Here is a 21,923-nt window from a genome sequence, read left to right on the forward strand (position 1 = left end):
GAAACACACCAGTGTGCAGAATTTGCAGTTTCTTTACTGTAAGTACTTTCTCCAAGGCTGATTTCCAACAATCAGCATCTCATCAGAAAGAACAGATTCAGAGATGAGCAGCAGTGCCCTAGAAGAGTCCTTGGAGAGGAGCTACAATGGTCTAAACACTGCCTCATCCTTGAGGTCAACCTTGATTCCCTTGATCAGAACTGGTTACTTTTTTTCCTGTGCTCCAGACACTTTGCTTCTATCTTCACTTAGCACTTATTTTGTCCTGTAGTGTAGTTAGTTCTTTACATATTTATTTCTCTTGTGATATAAGCTCCTAAGTGCAAGGAAAATACATTATTTGTTTTTCAATTTCTTCGAGAGCCTACAGCAATTATTCGTTGAGTGACTTTAATGACTCAAAGGCAACACAGGAGTCCAAGTATCAAAGTACCACTATCACCAGCTAGACCCCAAGACATGATCTTTACTGCCCACCTGTTTGTGCTCACCAACCTCTGGCCCAAATTTTTCCTTACACTCTTCTTTCTAGTTTCTCTCTTAACTCAGACAAAAGACTCTACAGGCATAAAATCCTGTGATGGAAACCGAAACTAGCCCTCAAGCAGTAACGACTGCCTAAAGAGTTCCAGCTGGCCAGACCACCCAGACCAGTTTGAAATCAACCCCAGACTCAAACCTGAGCAGATGGACAATGGAATGACAGTTATCCTTACTTTTTTATACTAAAATCTCCACCAAAGGAAGAACACAAGCCTCATTTACGTAATATACAATGTATGTACAGGCATGTTTCCTTATGGCACATGCGTGACCTTATGCCCGTCTTTACATACTATGACAAGGCTCCCTATCTAAATATTCATCCTAACCCTAAATAATAAGAACCCATGCACCCATGCTCAGAGAGTCACAGCTTTGGAAGTTACTCCCCGTGATCTCCTTATTTGCTGCAAATAAAGTATCCTTTGCGTCACAACTCCACCTGATGTGGTTTCTATCTGTGACTCACCAAGGAGCAAACTCACATTGATTTGGTTACACCACTTTTAAAGGTATAGAAATAAGTGACTAAATTTAATGGTAAAGAGAGAAGTGTAATTAATGGTATATTACTTGTGTTGAATCAAATTTTTACTAAAGATATGCAACTTTCCAGAAGAGAAAAGTTAATTCCGATCATTTCCTTTGACGCAGCAAGAGGTTAAACTGTAGCGAGGCCACAGAGAAAGGAGAAAGGAGCCCAAGTGTTCATTACAGGCCACTGAAATGACAGTTCTTAAAACATCTTCTTCCTCATTTTCCCTTTATTCCAAAATCAAAATATTATCTTCCCCATTTTTCATTTATTTTTCAGAATCAAGGAACAATAGCATTTCAACGTCAGAATCTAGGAAGTATATATGAAGAACACATTCCTGTGTAGCCTATGTTTTAGTTTTAAGCACAGTCATTCCAAAGGTCAATCTCAGAACCTTTAGTAACACTGTCCTAGTCTACAAATAAATTCGGGATAATAAACATATATAATAGAAAATTTTAATGCAGTCATAAAAACAGGCACTTGCCTGTGAACAGTGCCTAGGATAGTTGGACAGATGGGAAGCAGACGGGTAATCCCAAAGGGGCAAAATGACCCGGCCTCAAACATATGGAGAAGATCCTGGATTAACTTCAGTGGCCACTTCCTGCTGTCTCTTTCAGGCACATATATCAAACAATCAAAGATGATACAGTTTAATATATCAAATACCTGCTCTAGGGAAAAACAGGGAGGGAGGAAGAGAGTGATAGGAAGAACAAGAGACACTAGCCATTCAGAGAAGAACGGACATGAAAATAATATGAGGGAAGACAGTAAGAGGTCCACATTAAGAATGGCAAAGCTAGGTGTGTATTTTTAAAGTGCTTATAGGCATTCTAAAACAACATATAGCATACTCGAAAAACCTGTATGATTTATGATTTTGAATCCTACCAGAACTGAACGAGTACTGAAACAGGGGGAGGTGGAAACTCTACGTTCAATTACTGGCTTTATTATATTATTGGCCATTTAGCCTTATCACGCTCTCTGAGCTTTTGTTTCCTCACATGTAAAATAAAGGCTGAGATTAAATAATGGTCCTTCTAACAACTTATAACAATTTTTAAAACTGTTCCTATCTTATATGAGCATTAAGAGAATTAGACTGTCCATGCTGATAATGCCCTATCAAAACAGAAATGTAATATATTAAGTTTACCCTGGAAAATGGCAATGTTAGGTTTTTAAGTAAATTTCTGAGCTCTCCTGAGAACGTGGAACATTGGGGCGCCTGTTCTGTAAAATCTAAACTAAGAAATTGCTTTGTAAATGTATTCAAAAGCCCAATACATGGAGTTGACCTGAATCTATACACAGCCCCTAATATGACTGAGTCATCTTACACACTAAAATACTCTAAATGGATCTAAAGAACCCTTGCCATTTGTGAGAGAAAAATCTCATCCTCACATATCCCCAAATTCATCAGAAACATATGCAGATACTTCTGGCTTTTACTGGAATAACATTTCCATTAAGTCACATGGAAGTCCTATTGGTTTATCTCACATATTAACCACGTTTTTAATGCTCACTAATGGGTTTTCTCGGTCTCTCACTTGAGCAATTTTTCTACCACCGGAAACACTCACAGGTAACTTCAGAGTGCTAAATTTCACATTCTCCTCATTACTTTATTAAAAGCTTCATTTTATGGATAAAAACAATCTTCTTAAACATCTTCATTTTCATTAATAGGAATAGCATGTGGTATTCTGAAATTTTTAGTGCTAATTTTCATAAAGTTTTAATCATTAGAGTTCCTGCATATACCCATATAATGTAGCAGCAGGGAATACAAATTTGAATTGGCTTTCAGAAACCAGAAGATCAGGTAGGCTAATGCTCTGTCTACATGTTTTACTTCAACACTGGACTCATACCACATTCCACATAGTTGAATTCCTCACTCAACAAAATGATGGATTATTGCACATTCATGAGTCATTCATGAATACTCAAAATCACGAATGTCAATAGTCTAGGATACTCTATGTTAATAAATCTAGTACAGTATGGGCTAAAGGCCTTAATTTCAAAATAGAAAAATTATACATTAAAATAAAGTATAAAAGTAATAACTTTAATACAGTAAAATACTTCAGTGCATACAAACCTTTAAAGCCATCAGGATATACATCAGAAAGAAATTTAGTGTTGATGTCTCCTTCTATAAAGCGTGAGTTGATTATCACCTCTCGGAGTAATGCAATATTATGTGTAACTCCTAAAAAAAAAAAAAAAAAAAAAAAAAGATATCAGATTGAATTAGAGAACGAGTCAGTTAGAAGTCTCTTACTATCCAGAGAATCTGTGTCTTATGACCAAGCAAGAACCAGACAAGATTATTCATCTCCTCGACTTCAAGTAATAACAAAAAACGTCTGAAGCTATGGTAGCAATAAAACACCAAATGCAAACCTAAGAAGCTTATGCTGCCTAGTCAGTTCAATAGGGAAATTAATGTCTTTTCAGTAAATGGTACTGAAACAACTAGATATCCATTTGGGAAAAAAGAAAAACCCTAACTCAGACCCATACAACAAAATTAACCCAAACTGGATCACAAATCAAATGCAAAACCTAAAACTATAAGACTTACAGAAAATACAGGAGAAAATTCTGATTATCTTGAGGTAGGCAACAGATTCTTGGGTAGTACACAGAAACCGTGAGCCACAAAAAAAGTGTACTTTATCAAAATTTAAAAGTCTGCTTCAAAGGATACAGTTAAGCAAATGAAATGGCAAGCTGAGAGAAAATGTTCACAACACATGTATCAGCCAAAAAATTTGCATCTGGAATATATAAAGAATGCTTAAAACACAGTAAGATGACAGAGCAAAAAATGGGCAAAGGATCTGAACAGACATTTCACAAAAGAAGATATACAAATGAGAAGTTGCTGCACATCACTATCATCAAAGAAATACAACGAGATGCCCCCAAACACCAAATTAAAGTGGCTAAAGGTTAAAAGACAGAAACAGCACGTCAGTGGGGATGTGGGAGAATGGGTGTCACACCCCGTGGTTGGGATATAAATGGCACAAATCCCTTGGAACTGCTTGGTAGGTTCTTAGAAAGTTAAACATATACTCACACATATGACTCAGACAAGTCACTCCTAAATATTTGCCCAAGTTAAATAAAAACATATATCTATACAAACAGTTATACACAAAACTTACTAGCTTTATTTGCCATAGTCAAAACTGGAAACAATCTAAATGTCAATCAATAGATGAATGAATTAGCAAAATGTGATTCGTCCATTCAATGGAATTCTATTTAGCAATAAAAAGAAATGAATTACTAAAATACACAAGGATGAATCTCAAAATAATTACACTGAATTTAACGAGACTACTGTAGGCGTCCATTAATATAAATTTCAGAAAAGTCTCAACAACATACAGTGACAGAAAGCAGATCACCTGGTTGCACTGGGACACGGATAGAAAGGTGGTGGACTGCAAAGGCAATGAGGAAACTTTTGGAGGTGACGGAAAGATAGATACAATAGCAATATACGTTTAAAAGATAGTATCTTGACTGTGGTGATAGCTTCACAGATGGACACATATGTCAAAACTCATGCAACTGAATACTCTAAATATGAGAAGTTCATTTTATGTCAAGTATACTTCAATCAGTAGAAGAGGAAGAGAAAGAAAGAAAGAGAGAAAGAAAGGAAGAAGGGGAAGGTAAGGGAGAAAAGCTTGTGATCCAATAGGAAACTCAGAAACACTGAGCCTAATACACAAGGACTCCTACAAAGTTAAAATAGGTAACTGCCAGGCACCTGGGTGGCTCAGCTGGTTAAGCGACTGCCTTCAGCTCAGGTCATGATCCTGGAGTCCCAGGATCGAGTCCCTCATCAGGCTTCCTGCTCAGCAGGGAGTCTGCTTCTCCCTCTGACCCTCCCCCCTCTCATGTGCTCTCTCTCTCTCTCTCATTCTCTCTCAAATAAATAAAAATCTTAAAAAAAAAAAAAAATAGGTAACTGCCACAAGAAGGATTCAAACAGTATTGGGTGAGTTCTGTGAGACAGAAGGACTTTAGAAAGAGAGTATTTGATCTTGGTCACACATATTACAAAGATGTAAAGAGGACTAAAAGGGAGGATGAGAGCACGTCAAATCCAGGGGAAGCGGGAATTCGATCAGGCTTCCGCAAGAGGAGAAGGACTAGAGCATGACAGAGCTGCATTAATGTGAGGTTTACTAATTCCTTCCAATTTCTTCATCCTACCTCCTTACCCACTTTCTCATCTATACCATTCTGCTGCATAACAAACCTAGGAAGCCTGATTCTGATCTTGCTTCAGTCTTACAGAGTGCTCACTTTCACAAAAATTATTCCCAAGTAAGCAAAGAATCAGACCCTCAGGCTCAAGCACCAGATCTACCCCTCACCTTGGGGAAGCGATTTTGCCTCTCAAAGATTTAGTTTGTCATCTGTAAAATGGTGATCCCAACAGAACCTATTTTGCATTATCATCATGAGGTAATGCTTAAGGCAATGCCAGGCACTCAGGAAGGTGCATTAATGTTGTGTTCACTGTGATCCTTCCACAAGAGAACGGCTGCAGAGCAGAAGCCAGCGCGCAGTTAAATACACATCAGACAGCAGTTGTGCTCCATCGGGAGTCTCCGCACTAACCTCTCTCCCTAACTTCCAGCTTCACATCCTGCACGAGTCCCGTTCCTCCGAAGTTTACAACTCTTTCTATCCACAGGACACAGCCATCCTAATAGGCAGCAGTCAGCAAACTCAGCCTGCAAATCCGACTGCCCCCTATTTCTGTAAATCAAGTGTTTCTGGAATTCAGCTGTGTTTACATCCGATGTATGTGCTACAAGAGTCAAGCAGTTCTAACAGCGACCGTGTGACCCACGAAGTCGAAGTGGTTACCTCTCTAGTCCTTCCCAGAAAAGGTTGCTCCCATTTGCTGTAAGGTTTTCAGCAATGCTGATACTCTGAGCGAATTAATCGCTACCTATCAACATTGACTCTACACCTACTGCTCATGTGCAATTAGACATCACAGGAAAGAAAGTAAGAGCCAACATTGCATGACAGTATGGTACCTGCTTTGGGGGAACTTTCAGGAACCAGTCACAGAATAAGAAAATTACAAGGAGAAAGGAGATTTAAAAATAAGAACATCGTGATCCAGAGAGACTGAATCATTTATCTAAAGTTTAGTAAAATAGAAATTACAATTGCAATATATGTTTTAAAAATATGGCAGCCTGTGGGTTTCCCCTAAAATGTGCTTTTCATTTTTCCTTAAATGTTCTGCCTTGGCAGAATGAAAGACCCCACAGACACAGACTCTACCTATCTGTCTTACAGCTGGACCTGACAAACTAATTCCTAGACGAGGGGCTGGAAGGTAGAGCAACGCATCCAACTCCGGCCTCACTCACTTGCAAAGAATTGCTTGGGCTTCCTTTCCTCCCTCTTCCTATGGGCTTCTTGATATGGCAGGAACTCAGCTCTGGAAATGAAGGTGAAGCAGAGCAACACGACGGGGGTGTGGAGGGGGAAGGGGTGTATCTCCTGGAATGACCACAGGACACAAACTTGCCCCATCAGCATAGACCAGCCAGACAGTTAAATGAGAAGTAAATAATTTTCGGGGAACCTGAGGGGCTTAAGCATCCGACTCTCAACCACCTGAGTGGTTAAGCATCTGACTCTTAATTTCGGCTCAGGTCATGATCTCAGGGTTTTGAGATCGAGCCCCATGTTGGGCTCTGTGCTGGGAGTGGAACCTGCTTGAGATTCTCTCTCCCTCTCTCTCCGCCCCTCCCCCTCAAACCCCCTTCTTAAAAAAAAAATTAGTAAATAATTTTCTATCTTATTTATACCACTGTATTTAAGAATCCTTGTTACAGCAGGTTATCCTGTACTCTAATGTATACATATGGGGGAGGAGGGCATACCTTTCAATATGATTTCCCATCTCTGAGCCAACCAACTTAATACATCCACCTAGGCATTGCTCTAGGCATCTCTGCATATTAGACCATGCGACCTAGCAACCATGTGCGAAACTCTGCGCATCTCTATTCCTGACTCAGAAGATACCATGTGACTAAAACTTTTATAAAAACCAATTTTCAATCTATTCAAACTACCTCAAAACATTTACAGAAAGTTCCAAATTAAAATATTAATGCTATTCCTTTAGCTAAACTTCCATGGAAGAAGTTATCACCTATAGACAATGACCTAGTAAATATCATTCATAGGACATGCCCTGGACAAAGGCACAGTTAACCCAACCTTGCTCTGTGGGTAATGACTAGAAGGGCTGTTGTAATTATGCGTATTTCTATGAGGAAAGTATTGGAAGGTATAAGAACCTTTTGATGACACAAATATACCTAACAAATCATTGCAAAAATGTGACATCTGCCTATATTATAGGTGATATTTGGGTAGATGAAAATGAAGAGCAATTGAAAGCAACATGCTAGGAGTGCTTAGAAAGACAAACTCAGTAAGCGGGAAATTAAAATAAAAGACTCCTTTTATTAAAAGAGGTCAGGCTACGAAAGAGAACGATATCCCTTTGCTGTATGTTTTACAAACAGACAAAACTAAAGCACTTTTGAAGAAGAAAAGGGTATGGCTCGCCAGAGAAATTTCTATGCATAGGTGACAAGAGATGTGGCATTCCAGGCAGAGGAAAATAGTGGAGACTTAAGGCAAATCTTCCTGGCTGGGAGAAGAAACAGAGAAAGAAAGATGAGTAATATCAGGGAGAAACTTAAAATATTTAAGAATTCTCACTGTTGGGGCACCTGGGTGGCTCAGTCAGTAAGCGACTGCCTTCAGCTCAGGTCATGATCTCAGGGTCCTGGGATCAAGCCCCACATCGGGCTCCCTGCTCTGCGGGAAGCCTGCTTCTCCCTCTCCCACTCCCCCTGCTTGTGTTCCCTCTCTCGCTGTCTCTCTAATAAATAAAATATTAAAAAAAAAAAAAAAAAAAAAAGAATTCTCACTGTTGCTGGGGCGTCTGCATGGCTCAGTCAGTGGAGAGTAGGACTCTCAGTTTCAGTTTAGGTCACGATCTCAGGGTCCTGGGATCAAGCCCTGCAGAGGCTCCACACTCAGGGCTCTGAGTCTGCATGGGATTCTCTCCCTCTCACTCCCCTTCCCCCTCTACTCCTTCCCCTGGTCTCATGTGTGCACACAGGTGCTTGCACTCTCTCTCTAAAATAAATAAATAAAATCTTTAAAAAAAAAAATTCTTACTGTTGTCAAAAGCAAATGGATACCACCAGGTATTTCTGTGGAGAGAAATGAAAGAAGGACACCATGGCCAAAGAGCATGAGCAAAGGAGAGAGTGGTGAACGTGAAAAGTCCAACAGGGGCGTTCAGGTCTGATAGCCATGCAAAGATTTTACTTCTCCTTGAGGGCAACCAAAATGGGTGACACAGGGCACGTATGACTAGGTTTGCGCTCCAGGAATCATGCTGGCTACTACTGGAAAGGGGACTGGGGAGAGGGGGGAGTGAAGATGGAAAAAACTATTAGCTGACAACTGCGGAGACTTGCTGAAAAACGGCAAGGCCTCTGACCACAGCGAGGGTGTGGGCAATACAGACAGAGAAAGCAGCTGGGCTTGAAAGAGATTCGGCAGGCAGAGAGGGCATGGTGACTTAGTGGATGTCAAGAATGGGGGAGATGCGGCTCCCGATTTCAGAGTTCTAAGTTCAAGCCCCATGTTGGGTGTATAGATTGCTTAAAAATAAAATCTTGTATTTAAAAAAAAAAAAAAAAAGAATGGGGAAGATAAGTCCCTTCTGGCTCTGGCACACTACATGACAGAAGCCACCACTTTATGAAAAGAAACAGGTTGAAAGGAAAACATCTGATCCACTGTGGACAAGTTAAACTGGAGAAACCTGGGAGAGGAGACTGATGGTGTCCGAGGGGTTAAAGTTCAGAAGAGCAGGCCAATTAGAACGCAGATCCACCCAGAACATACAAAGCATGGAGGCAGACGTCCACATGGAGGAATTCAGAACAGGAAACAAAGAAACGCAAGACAAAGCCAGCAGTATGTAACTTATTCCTATATAATAACTGAAGTTTTAGAAAAAATAAGATACTAAAGAAGAAGCTGAAAAGGCTGAAAATTAGAAGATCAAGGTGCAGCTGGATTTTATTTCCAAAAAAAGTGTTCTTATGTGCAAATTAATATTTCAGAATGTTTCCATTTGTAAGTTCATGTATAAATAAATAACTTAGAAAGGCAATCTAACTTTCAGGATTTTTGTCCTTCAGTTAAATAAAAATAATACTGTTTTAGACTTTTATATTTCGTATTTAACGTTACTGGCTCTCCCGTTACAGCCTAGTGATAGTATAAATTTTCCTGCTCTTCTGTGAGCCTGAGACTGTCTTCAGGAAACTCTAACGCAGATTTCAGAAATAATAATCATCTGAACAAAAATAAGATTTTTTCTGATACTCAGTGACCAATTTGTGACTGAGGACATCAAAAAATTAAAATGTATGCAGTTTTACAGGATAAATGATATGTTATACTTTTATTCTACATTCAAAGTTGAAAAAGTAAGCAATTTTAGAAAACTTAAGTCAAAGGAATTATAAGCAAATATTAATTTACATTTTGGATATCAAAGAGCAGAGCCATTCAAGCACACAAATGAAGCCTGGACTTTCAAAAATCTTTCTACTTGAATAGTAAATAGAGCATGAAAACAGACTTTTATCTTGCTAAAAGACGTTTCAGGAATAAAATTACTACACAAATGCAGTTTCTCTTTAAATGTTCTCTGAATAAAATATTACCTATTACTATGCAAAATCCACTCATTATCTGATTCTCTTTCCAAAGGACTAGAAGATAAAACAGTAGCTAATGGCAGACAACCCAAATCTAGGGGCCTCACTGACTCGAAAGACTACTGTACATTTATCAGTTCTAAAGCCAAGTGGGGGAATAATCAAAAAAACTATTTGCTTTTCCTAAAAGCTCAAAAGACCAGATAGATGGAAAAAATCATGGAACCGTTAAGAGAGATCCTACACATCTGAAAGTTATCATTTTGTACAGAGTTTACTTTCTTTCCATGTCCCAGGAAAGACAATGTTCTTTCAACTGATCCTTGTTCAAACACGAAGTCGGTTGTAGAGGTACTCTGAGATGTAGTTTATAACTTCAACGATATTATTAATCATATACTCATAAAAATTATGGCTCTGAGTTTTAGACAGGGAATTGAAAACGACCTCTGCCAAAGTTCACGGGGTCCCATCTGTATGGGAAGTCACGACCAGGCCACAGAGGAGAGGACCCCTAGGAGCAGCTTTCTCCTGACTACCTGCTGTTTCCAAAACACTGGCCAGACATTAGCTGCACACACTGCCAGGATCAAACGGAGGCCAAAAGCCACTGCTTATTTCATGGGGACTCAGAAATTAACTTTAACCAAATTACATTTTTGCTCTCAAGACTTTTTATTTTAATAAAAGCTCACAATCAACTTGAGCAAAAAATATTATTTGAACTAAGCAGTCATCCAACAAGACAGTAAACTGTCCTTCCTTTTCTGCCCTTTACAAAACAATTTCTTTAAGCCCTCTATCCTTTAGAATTCATCAGATGAATAATATAGAATCACAAATACATCTGTTTTTATTCCTTAAATAAAATTCCTTAGCTTTGGGGGGAGGAGGCACATGCTTCTCGTCACCTATGTTTTTGAACTTTTTATTTTGGAATAATCGCAGAATTACAAAAAAAAAAATCACAAAAATAGTATGAAGAATTATTGTATATCCTTCACCCAGAGTCACCAAATGTTAACATCTGTTAACACATTTATCATTCATTTTTTTCCCGTTATACACATACACACACACACACACACACACACACACACACACACACTTTTCCTTACATATCTGGGGGTAAGTCGAAAACAGGATGTACTTTACCTCTACATACTTCAGTATTTCCTAAAACCAAGGTAAGTCTCTCATGTAATCACAGTACAATGACCAGATCTGAAAATTAACATTGATAACAGTATCATTATCTAATCTGCAAACCTTACTCAAATTTCACCGTCTCATTTATGACCTTTACTACAAAAGAAAAACTTTTTTTTTCTGGTCCAAGAACTAATCCTGCATTTAGTTGTCACGTAGCCTTAGTTTCCTTTGATCTAGATAAGTTGATCCACTTTTGTTGTTTCTTGACCTTGACACTTTGGAAGAGTGCAAGCCATTTATTTCACACACTGTCTTCCAATTTGGTTTGTCTGCTGTTTCCTCATGATTATATCCAGGTTATATATGTTGGGGAGAACATCACAGAAACGATGTGCTATTTTCAGCACATCATACCTCAAGAGGCATATGATGTTTGATACGTCCCCCTACCAGTGATATTAATTGTGAGCATTTGGGTAAACTGCCAGGTCTGTTCATTTTGAAGTATTATATTTCCCCACTATAGTATCTCTTCGGGATATACTATGAAACTATGCAAATACCTGTTGCTCATCATATTTTCACCCACTAATTTTAGCATCTGTCATTGATGATTCTTACCTAAACAACTGGGCACAAACGGGGATTTTTCTACATCAATTAAAAATCTACTGTAGAAAAGAGCTGTGCCTCTTCCCCCTTTTATCTTTCTTATCTATTTATGTCAGTATGACCCCACGGACTCTTATCTTATTCCAAGGGCTTTAATCCATTGCTACCATTATTTATTTTGTTGCTGAAGTTTTCCCAGGTTGGCCATTGGGAACCCCTTAGAGCTGGCTCCTGTGTCTTTTTAACATATCATCATATTACTTTCTTATACAAGATGTTTCAGGCTCATCTTAATACTCTTCCGGAAATCAGCCATTTTACCATGGAGTACTGGTTCCATTTATGAGACAATGGTATTTAAAAAATAAGATCTGGGTTCTTGGTATGCTCATCGCTATGGGTGTCAATGTTTCCATGACCTCTCAGCAGGCCAGTGGTTCTCAATCGAGGGTGATTTGCCTCCCTCCCTCATGACATATGGCAGTGTCTGGAAATACCTGATTGTCACAATTGAGTGGACACTACAGTCATTTAGTGAGTAGAGGCCAAGGGTGATAATAAATATCCTACAATGTGAAGGACAGCCCCCCCACACAACAAAAAATTGTCTACCCCAACAGGGCTAAAGAAACCCTGAGCTAGAGATTATGTGTATATATGTACACACAAACACACACGCACACAATAACATCTGTACACTTATTTTTCAATCTATGTTAAAAATCACAAGTTTAGGGGTGCCTGGGGGCTCAGTCGTTGGGCGTCTGCCTTCGGCTCGGGTTGTGATCCCAGGGTCCTGGGATCGAGCCCTGCATCAGGCTCCCTGCTCCGCAGGAAGCCTGCTTCCCCCACTCCCACTCCCCCTTCTTGTGTTCCCTCTCTCACTGTCTCTCTCTCTCTCTCTCTCTCTGTCAAATAAATAAATAAATAAAATCTTAAAAAAAAAAAAATCACAAGTTTACACTGATACCTCGTTTCAACTCCACACCACAAGGCTCACTGTATCCTCATCCATTTCCACATCTATAACTTCTTTCTCTGACAATGAGAAATGTCACTCATCTTATCCACAATCTATGTATTTATTTCCTCAATCCCAGAATACATATAAATTGGTTTCAGAACTGCTAACCCATGAACTAGGAAAAACAAACCTATTAATGTTTGTTTATACATGTTGTATTTAGCTTGAGGGTATCCAGTCAAAATATGGCTAAAAGTTATTTAAGGCTAGATTTTTTTTTTCTCTCCCCCCTCCCCACCCCCGTTCACCATGATTATTCATACAGTACTATCCATTTGTCTCTGTTTGTACTCCACTTTGAGTTTCTTCCCCAGAATATTAATTTTATTTTGAAATATTGTCAGAATTCTAAAAGTAAAATCCAAGAAGTCTCTCCCTTTCATTCCTTGTACTTTGTTTCCCATCCCCCAAACATTTCTCCCCGATCCTCCCTCCACACCCTGTAAGTACACCATCTTATTAGTTCTGCTCTTGTGTATGTTTATGTGTTTCCAGAAATGAGCAGATACACATATATATTCTTACTTCCCCTAGTCATCCACCAATATCTATTCTTTTTCCTTTAATAAGAGAAACGCTACTTTTTAGCTTAGTATATGGCCCCCTTGACATCTACATTTCCCATCTTCCTAGTAGCTATGTACGACCACGTGATTAAACGCCAATAGGATGGGAGGAGAATTAAAGGTGCTTTCTAGGTTATGCCTTGGAAAAAAAAAAAAAAATGGGTGTGAACTCCCCCTGCCACCTTCCTGCTGCGGCTGGATGATGGGTATAAAAGCAGCCACTCTGGGGCCCCCAAATGAAAACCATCTGCTGTGAATCTAAGAGTCTCCTTACCAGCCCTTGACAATCTCCTTTTGAGACAATGACAATGGCAGAGAAATTAAATCGTATCTTTCTTAGGTCACTATGTTTTTTATTCTCTGTTATAACTGCTTAGATTACAGCCTAACTATGAAGGTCCTCAGGTAGGAAGAGGATAGAGCATCCCAGGAAATGAAAACAGTGAAGGCGGAAGAACAAAGGGAAAGGGGGAGTGATGAGACAAAGTGGTGTAAATGACCACAGAGTCACAGGAATGCAACGGGGAGACATTAAAGAGTTTTAGAGCAGGGAAGGGATCATTAGGATTGTACTTTAATGTCTACTTTGTCCATACTAAAGAAGGGATTGGTGCAGATAAAGAGTATATACAGAGAACCCATTCAGAAAGCTATTACACTGGGCCATGACATATGTAGTAGTAGCATGGGATGGCAGAGCCAAAGAAAGGGAAATCAAGTCAGAGGATATTTAGATGAAGTGGATAGACCCAGGCCCCTCACAACACCTTTGCAACCACTTTTCTGAGCCCAAGGGCTCACCTTCCTACCAGGTACTTCAGGGACTCTGCACCCACTTCCAGAAGGATTAGCTTCTTTGGCCATCCCTCAGCCTTAGAACATCAGCTCATCCAACTACTCCCACCTCCCCAAAATGCCTCTGCCAATTCTTTTCCAAGCCACTCCACAATATTTTCTGAGACGGCTACTCCACGATCATCAGTCAGCTATACTGAGGGGTATTTTCAGGGAACATTCCATCTATCATCTTGCCTCACCTGAAAACTTCAGTGCCCCCAAGGACCTCACTTCTCCAGCAACCCTCACATACCTCCTTGAGATCCATGTCATGACACATTAGAACATTTAGATTACAGCCTAACTATTTCTAGAACATTACCTCTTCTAATCCTTGGAGAAACTTATTTTTCCTCGAGGTTTATTTTATCTGGTCAAAAAATCTTCTCCAATTCCCTGTCATCTACCAACTTCATTGTCACACCCCAGTATTTGCTGCAGAATTTATGTCACTCGACTTATGACCTTCCTTCGGATCCTAACTCCTGTCACCTTGTGTGGATGACTCAGGCAACATCCTCACCACTCAGCCCTTAGGATCTCATTTCAAATAATCTCCTCTCTTACTTTAGCCACCTAGTCCCAGAGTCACACTGTGAAATCATCTAAGGTTCGCTAACTACACCATATTCAAAATCACCAATTCAAAATAAATTTCTTGTTCCAAATGCAACCCCCATCTCTCCACCTCATTTCCCTGGACTCTTCTGAAGAGTTAATGATAAGAAATCCAAAAAGAAAAAGAGCAAGATAATAAAGAGACATAAATAAAATCAATGTGTAAACTCTGACTGGATTGTGGATGGTATTAAAAAAAGATTTAAAAAAAAAAGTTCTTTGCAGAATTGAAGAAACTTGAATATGGACTATACATTAGATGATATTATGAGATTCCTGTTAATTTTCTTGAGTGTGATAATGGTATTGTGATTCTGCAGGAAAATGATCCATACTGAAATATTTAGGAGTCATGTGTCATGACGTCTGCAACTTTCTTTCAAATAGTTGAGGAAAAAAACAAGGAGGGAAGGGAAGGAATGAGAGCAAAAAGGAGGAGAAAGGAGAAGGCAAAGAAAGGGAGAGACGGAGGAAAAAAAGATACAGAAAAGCTGAGCAATCCGGGTGAAGAGCGTACAGGTGTGCGATGTACTATTCATTCAACTTTTCTCTAGGTTTGAACTACCTAAAATAAAAAGCCTGCGGGCAATGTATCAAGAGAAAACGAACTTCTGATAAACCTTTTGAGCGAACTATATATATATATATATATATATTTCAATATGATGTGTATACATCCACATCTTTCTCTATGCTCATCCAAAAACAATAAAGATATTGTAGGATGGGAAGGTGGCTTAACTAACGTCAGACTGCACCATACCTTACTCTGCAAATTGCCTTCCTACTTAATGTAAGGACATGTCTTCAAGTACCAGCTAAGTAGTAACTTACACTGAAGATGCATAGTAATTCTTTCAGTCCATCCATTTGGTGGACACTTCGGTTGGTTAGAATTTGGGCTACTGTAAACAATGCTGTCATAAATGTCCCCGTTAACATTACCTCACAATTCAGTCTTTTAATTCTGTAGGATAAGATTCCTAAAGACTGAACAGGTAGGTCAAAGAGTATGCACTTTTAACATCCGATGCCAGATCATCATCCCAAAAGATAAGAGCAAGTCATACTCCAAACACTCCCAAGTGTGCCCATCCCCTGTATTTCCCGTCCACAGTGAGTTATCAGTCTTTTAAAAAATGCTGCCACTCTGGGGAGCCGTTCAAAGGAAGCACAAAGTGAGGTACTCTCAACAGAGTCACATGTAAGTCCTAAGACAGTGCTCGCATTACTTTCAAAGAACCAAATACAGAGGTGAGGAAAGAAAAATACTTTTTTACTCCACCATTATGGCATCTGTGAATTCACGTTATCTTTCTGACTGTTTCATATCAAGTTTACTAGAAACTCCTTGAAATAGGGATATTATCACTCATTCATTAATTCATTCAACAAATATTACTCACCTACCATGTGTCAGGCACTGCTAAGCACGAATAATATACAAGTAAACAGGATAAACACCATCACTGCCCTCAAGCACCTAATTTTCTTATGAGATAATCCAACATTTAGCAACTAGACAACTAATATTTTAATTACAGTTATGGTAAATGCTTTGAAGAAGCAGAACAGGGTGCAATGAAATGACATATCAGATAAAGGGCTAGTATCCAAAATCTATAAAGAACTTACCAAACTCAACACCCAGAGAACAAATAATCCAATCGAAAAATGGGCAGAAGACATGAACAGACATTTCCGCCAAGAAGACATCCAAATGGCCAACAGACACATGAAAAAGTGCTCAACAGCACTTGTGATCAGGGAAATATAAATCAAAACCACAATGAGATACCACCTCACACCAGTCAGAATGGCTAAAATTAACAAGTCAGAAATCGATAGATGCTGGTGAGGATGCGGAGCAAGGGGAACGCTCCTACACTGTTGGTGGGAATGCAAGCTGGTGCAGCCACTCTGGTTATGGAGGTTCCTCAAAAAGTTGAAAATCACGTAGTTACTAAATGGTGTCAGGACAGGATAGGAATCCAGGCCTGTCTGATTTCTTTCTATTGTATCACAGTGAACCAAAAGCAGAAATTTCATACTAAGCATGGAAAAAAACGATCTGCTCAATGAAACACATTTTATATTACATATGATACATATAAAGTTAGGAGAATAACAGCAAGCCTACTAATCTGTATTTAAGTCACTTAATTTAAAAATGTAGGAACTAGGGGCACCTGGGTGGTTCACTCGGTTAAGCATCTGCCTTCAGCTCAGGTCATGATCCGGGACCCTAGGATCTACTCTTGCATCAGGCTCCTTGCTCAGCAGGGAGTCTGCTTCTCTCTCTGCCCCTCCCCCTGCTCATGCTCCCTCTCCCTCTCTCTCTGTCAAATAAATAAATAAAATCTTTTTTAAAAATAAAATAGGGGCGCCTGGGTGGCTCAGTCGTTAAGCACCTGCGTTCAGCTCAGGTCATGATCCCAGGGTCCTGGGATCGGGCCCCGTATCGGGCTCCCTGCTCAGCAGGAAGTCAGCTTCTCCCTCTCCCACTCCCCCTGCTTGTGTTCCCTGTCTCGCTGTGTCTCTCTCTGGCAAATAAATAAATAAAATCTTTAAAAACTAAATAAATAAAAATAAACTAAAAATGTAGTAACTGGTGAATATATGATGTAGAGTAAGTAAAATGGCATTCATTTAAATATAAAACATGAAAGTGTATTCTATAAATATGAAAGAGTATTCCTTTCAGAAGCCAGAGTAGCATACAACGCTAATATTTTGACAAACTGCCCATATGCCATGCCACTACGTTACATCAAAGTTTAATAGAGATGTGATTTGACAAAATATTCTTTGTCAAATTGACTACCTCAAATTCATGAATTTACCACTCAAGCTCATTAGAGCAAAACCCAAATTAACCAAAATCTAGTAATTCAACAACCAGAATAAAAATTACAAAAATACTCGTTGGGGGTAGGAATCTAGAAAACTCTTACAAATACTTTAAAGGCCTCTGGGAATAATATCCCCAAGTACCTTGTTTATGTCTATTTGTGTGTAGTTAAACACACAGAGACAAACACCCAAACTAGATGTGTGTTTCAAACACACATTTGGGGGGATATTATTTCTAAGGAAAATAGACCCTTCCAGGCCTACTTAACCAATATTTAGAGAAAAAATGCTGCTTATGGTGGAACATGGCAGAGTTAAAAAATATATATATATTAAATACTCCACAATTAAAGCTAAAAAAGAACTAGAGAATGAGCTAAAAAGAATGTGAAGAGGATTTTTCAAATGTGTATATGCTTTGGATACGGATGTTACTGATATTTTTTTTATTACATCTGAGTTCCCTTGAGAGCTTACTGTTTTCTTTCCATTAACAAAGGTGAATCACGAGCCCATAAGGTTAGATACAATCACTGTTACTTGTCAGTTAACAAATGTTAAGAAAAGAGAGTGACAGTAAAAGGAAAAGGAGGGAAGAAATTTCTCCAGATCCAACAAGAGAAAAAAATGAGGAAAAGTGAGGACTGGATGACTATTTTTCACCATAGACAAAAATGAGCAGAGAAATGTAAAAATAGTCTCTAGGGGCCCCTGGGTGGCTCAACCAGTCAAGCATCTGACTCTTGATTTTGGCCCAGGGGGAGATTTCAGGGTCATTAGATGGAGCCCTGTGTCAGCATGGAGCCTGCTTGGGATTCTCTCCCTCCTCTCCCGCCCCTCCCCCCAACTGGCCACCACCCCATCCCACCACTCACGCTCTCAAAAAAAATAAATAAAGTCACTCAATTGTCCTGAGCCACTACTGTACCATTGTATAAACTGTTTACTGCACAAAGGCACTGGGTCAATGGTGCAGAGTAAGGGTTTGACATGCTACATTGCTAAGCTGGGCTCTCTGTCTCAGGGCTGAATACACCCTGAGAAAAGAGCACTTTTTCTAATTCACACAAAGTTGTAGTCCACTTGCCAAGCCTTCTGACCTACAGGCTGTGTCCCCTTGCAGGGAATCTTTTTGAAACTGCATAAAGCTCTGTATGGGCTTGATGGGGGCCAGGTAATCATACTCCACCACTGTTCTAACCCCTCAGCCTCCAAATTCTAGCCTCCTAGCTCCACTGTTTTAATGAGCCATGAAAAAACAGCAAAACTACCCAGACCAGTCTTTCCCATGGAATGTTCTTAGACCCACACTCTTCACTTATAACGCAAAGTGAACTTATATTTTACACTTTAAATTTAATGTTAAACTCCATTTTTCTGAAGTTGATGATAATTTATGCTGGACTAAAATGAAATGATCTTTTCACGACTAACGAAAAGTTGCTAATACAGGGCGCCTGGGTGGCTCAGTTGGTTAAGCAACTGCCTTCGGCTCAGGTCATGATCCTGGAGTCCCTGGATCGAGTCCCGCATCGGGCTCCCTGCTCGGCAGGGAGTCTGCTTCTCCCTCTGACCCTCCCCCCTCTCATGTACTCACTCTCTCTCATTCTCTCTCTCTCAAATAAAAATAAATAAAATCTTTAAAAAAAAAAAAAAAAAAGAAAAGTTGCTAATACAATTTACAACATAATTTACTCCTTAAGGGGACTTTGATTTCATTATTTAAATAAAATGGCTGTGAGGCACCTGGCTGGCTTAGTCGGTGAAGCATGCAACTCTTGATCTCAGGGTTGTAAGTTTGAGCCCCACACAGGGTGTAGAGATTACTTAAAGATAAAATCTTTTATATAAAACATATAAAAGGAAAATGGTTGCTCCTAATTCACTTATTGCTTTACATCCTAAAGGCTTATAGAATCACACTTTCTTAAGCATTAGTACTGACCTGTATGTACATGAGGTAACAAAATTGCATTTGCTAGAGAATATTTTATAATTTGCTCTTATAGACACAAAGGGCTAGTCCCTCTACTCCCAAATTAGTCAACTGCAGGTGACTGTATTTTATATCTCCATGCATTTTCAAAGTTTCATCCTACAAAACATCATCGACAACGACAAAAGACAATAAATAGCTAATTTGCTGCACTGGCCAGTAAAAGACTTCAGAATATTAGAACCATTTTCCATACAGTACATAAAATACTAAATGCTCATCTAGTAAAGGTCATGAATCATAAGGTTAATTAAATAATTGAAGGTATATACGTAGAGTATAGGGCTGCTAAAGAAAATGAAATACCTATTCTTAATTAGTATGTCAGTTTAGTTCAAGTTTTTCTTATTTCTATTTAAACACATAGTAACCACATTTTCTACTGAATTCTCTAGCGTATCTTCAAGCTGTTTTCTAGACCTGGACACCATGTATAATAATAAGACCCCAAACGTTTGTTTTCACCTCGAATAACGTAATTATCCAGTGCATCTTCCATTCTCTTCAGTGCTTCAGTTCTATCAGAACCATATGTGATCAGCTAAAAGCAAACAAACAAAAAACAATTTACATAGGTATCTATAAATCTACCTAAAAGTCAAACAATTCATCCTAATAAAAATCAAAATATTTCCTAACAGATTTCCCAGAACACCTTTTGAACCTTCACAGTGGTTCAGTTTGTAATATAAAGTATGGCAATTAAGATTTTTAAAACTAAATAATTATGAAAATCAAGCTATTTCAGACATTTCTCCTATATTCACTATCACAGAAAAGAGCTATTTGAGCTTAACAATGAAATAAAAGCAAGCATAAAAAGTTTAAAAGGGAAGATATTAAAATGTGAACATTATTTGGGATAGAATATGAACATCTGTGATAGGGGAGGATTAGGCAAGATTTGTTTTTTCTCTCCCTACGAGAATGTCGTTTCCAAGTTTGACACCCTGCTTCGCTAGCTTTTACACATAACACAGAACAGAAGCAAAGCGTTCTTGTCTTAGAAAACCAGAAGGGTCTTCCTATTCTATATGACTTTCTGCCTATTTAGAGGAATCCTAAACAAATAAGCAATAAGTAACATTTTATTACTAATTTGCTTGCTAATAAGACCTTAAGTACTCATAAAATATTTTCTCGTTACTACATTAGTCAACGTGTAGTGTGCAATTACTTCAGCACATTCCATCAGTTCCTCAGTATCAAGCCAGCCTGAAAATTTATTTGTAGGCCACGTTTCTGAACAGAAATGTATTCATCAAAAATGGAACCACATCTACTAAAAATCAATCTATAATATTTTTGTTTCTTATTTTTAAACTAAATAGTGCTTCCCTAACAACCAAAATATCTAAAGTTCACTTTAATAATGTTACTGTAAAAACTTAAGTGAAAAAAGATAAATAAAAATTGGTTTGCTTGCTGTAAGTACATCATCTTGAGAAAGGGTTTTTAGTAAATTCTGCAGTCAGAATTCTACATTTTATGAGATCTTACAATTCTAACAATCTAAGAATTTAAGCAGCATTGTTATTCTGGAAAGTCAAATTTCAAAAAGACAGGTGGACAAAAAGACATCTTATACTCTTACATAAAATTTAATTATGTGCAATCCCCACAAATTACTAATTCATAAAAATTGAAGAAAAATGATAAAAAGTACTCCAAAAAACATGACTTATCACCCCAATTCTTTGATATGGCCTGCCATTCATACTTCTATCTCAGGCATTTTTCAGGAACGACCAAATAACAACTTAATTCATCCTCACTGTATGGGCTGCATTGGAGCCACTGGGTAGGCAGCTTTGTTACTGCTGGGAAAGGGGATCATCATTCGATTTGAGATTTGACAGGGGGGAAGAGCCATTGACTGACTTGACTGGGGAGTGTTACAAAGTAACATGGTAATGAAATTTCTCAAGAGGAAGAAAATCTGCTCTGCTTTCACTTTTCCATCAGGGCACAATTATTTGTTTAATTATAGCACATGATTCAGAGAAAAGCTCCATTTCAGATTTTTTTAATTAAATACTTCCACTGTCTCTTCAGAAGAAAAACGAACAAAGCTATTAAGAAATCGAACTAACTTTTGAAATCATTGGATCATAATAAATGCTAATATCACTTCCTGGTTGGATGCCGCTGTCAACCCGGACCTGGGAGAAAGAAAGAAACGAAAGTAACTTCATATTGTGCAGATATTTTTCTCACAACAATTTTAATTTCTAAGGAGCAGATGGATAATTTAATCTCAAGTAACTTTTCAGCTTCCAGAAAACAGAAAAACGATCTAAACTATATAGAGACCAAATTATCTTGATCTGTTAGTGTGTAGTAT

At 38.6% G+C, this 21,923-nt stretch overlaps 1 protein-coding gene across 5 annotated transcripts in view; it reads right to left on the reverse strand.

Moving 5' to 3' along the window:
• Nucleotides 1–21,923, reverse strand: part of PCCA (propionyl-CoA carboxylase subunit alpha) — a 396,319-nt gene that overhangs the window by 186,083 nt on the left and 188,313 nt on the right. For all 5 annotated transcript variants that reach the window (XR_013446865.1, XM_078070126.1, XM_078070127.1 and 2 more), the window contains 3 exons: nucleotides 21,673–21,741; nucleotides 20,045–20,120; nucleotides 3,204–3,314 (listed from right to left, as the gene is read on the reverse strand). Coding sequence is in view for 4 of the 5 variants with exons in the window: in XM_078070126.1 (XP_077926252.1) it covers nucleotides 3,204–3,314; nucleotides 20,045–20,120; nucleotides 21,673–21,741 (256 nt within the window). In the remaining variant the exon portion in view is untranslated. The remainder of the gene's footprint in view (nucleotides 1–3,203; nucleotides 3,315–20,044; nucleotides 20,121–21,672; nucleotides 21,742–21,923) is intronic.

Source organism: Halichoerus grypus, chromosome 4 (assembly GCF_964656455.1).
Source record: "Halichoerus grypus chromosome 4, mHalGry1.hap1.1, whole genome shotgun sequence".
In the NCBI taxonomy this organism is placed as follows: Eukaryota; Metazoa; Chordata; class Mammalia; order Carnivora; family Phocidae; genus Halichoerus; species Halichoerus grypus.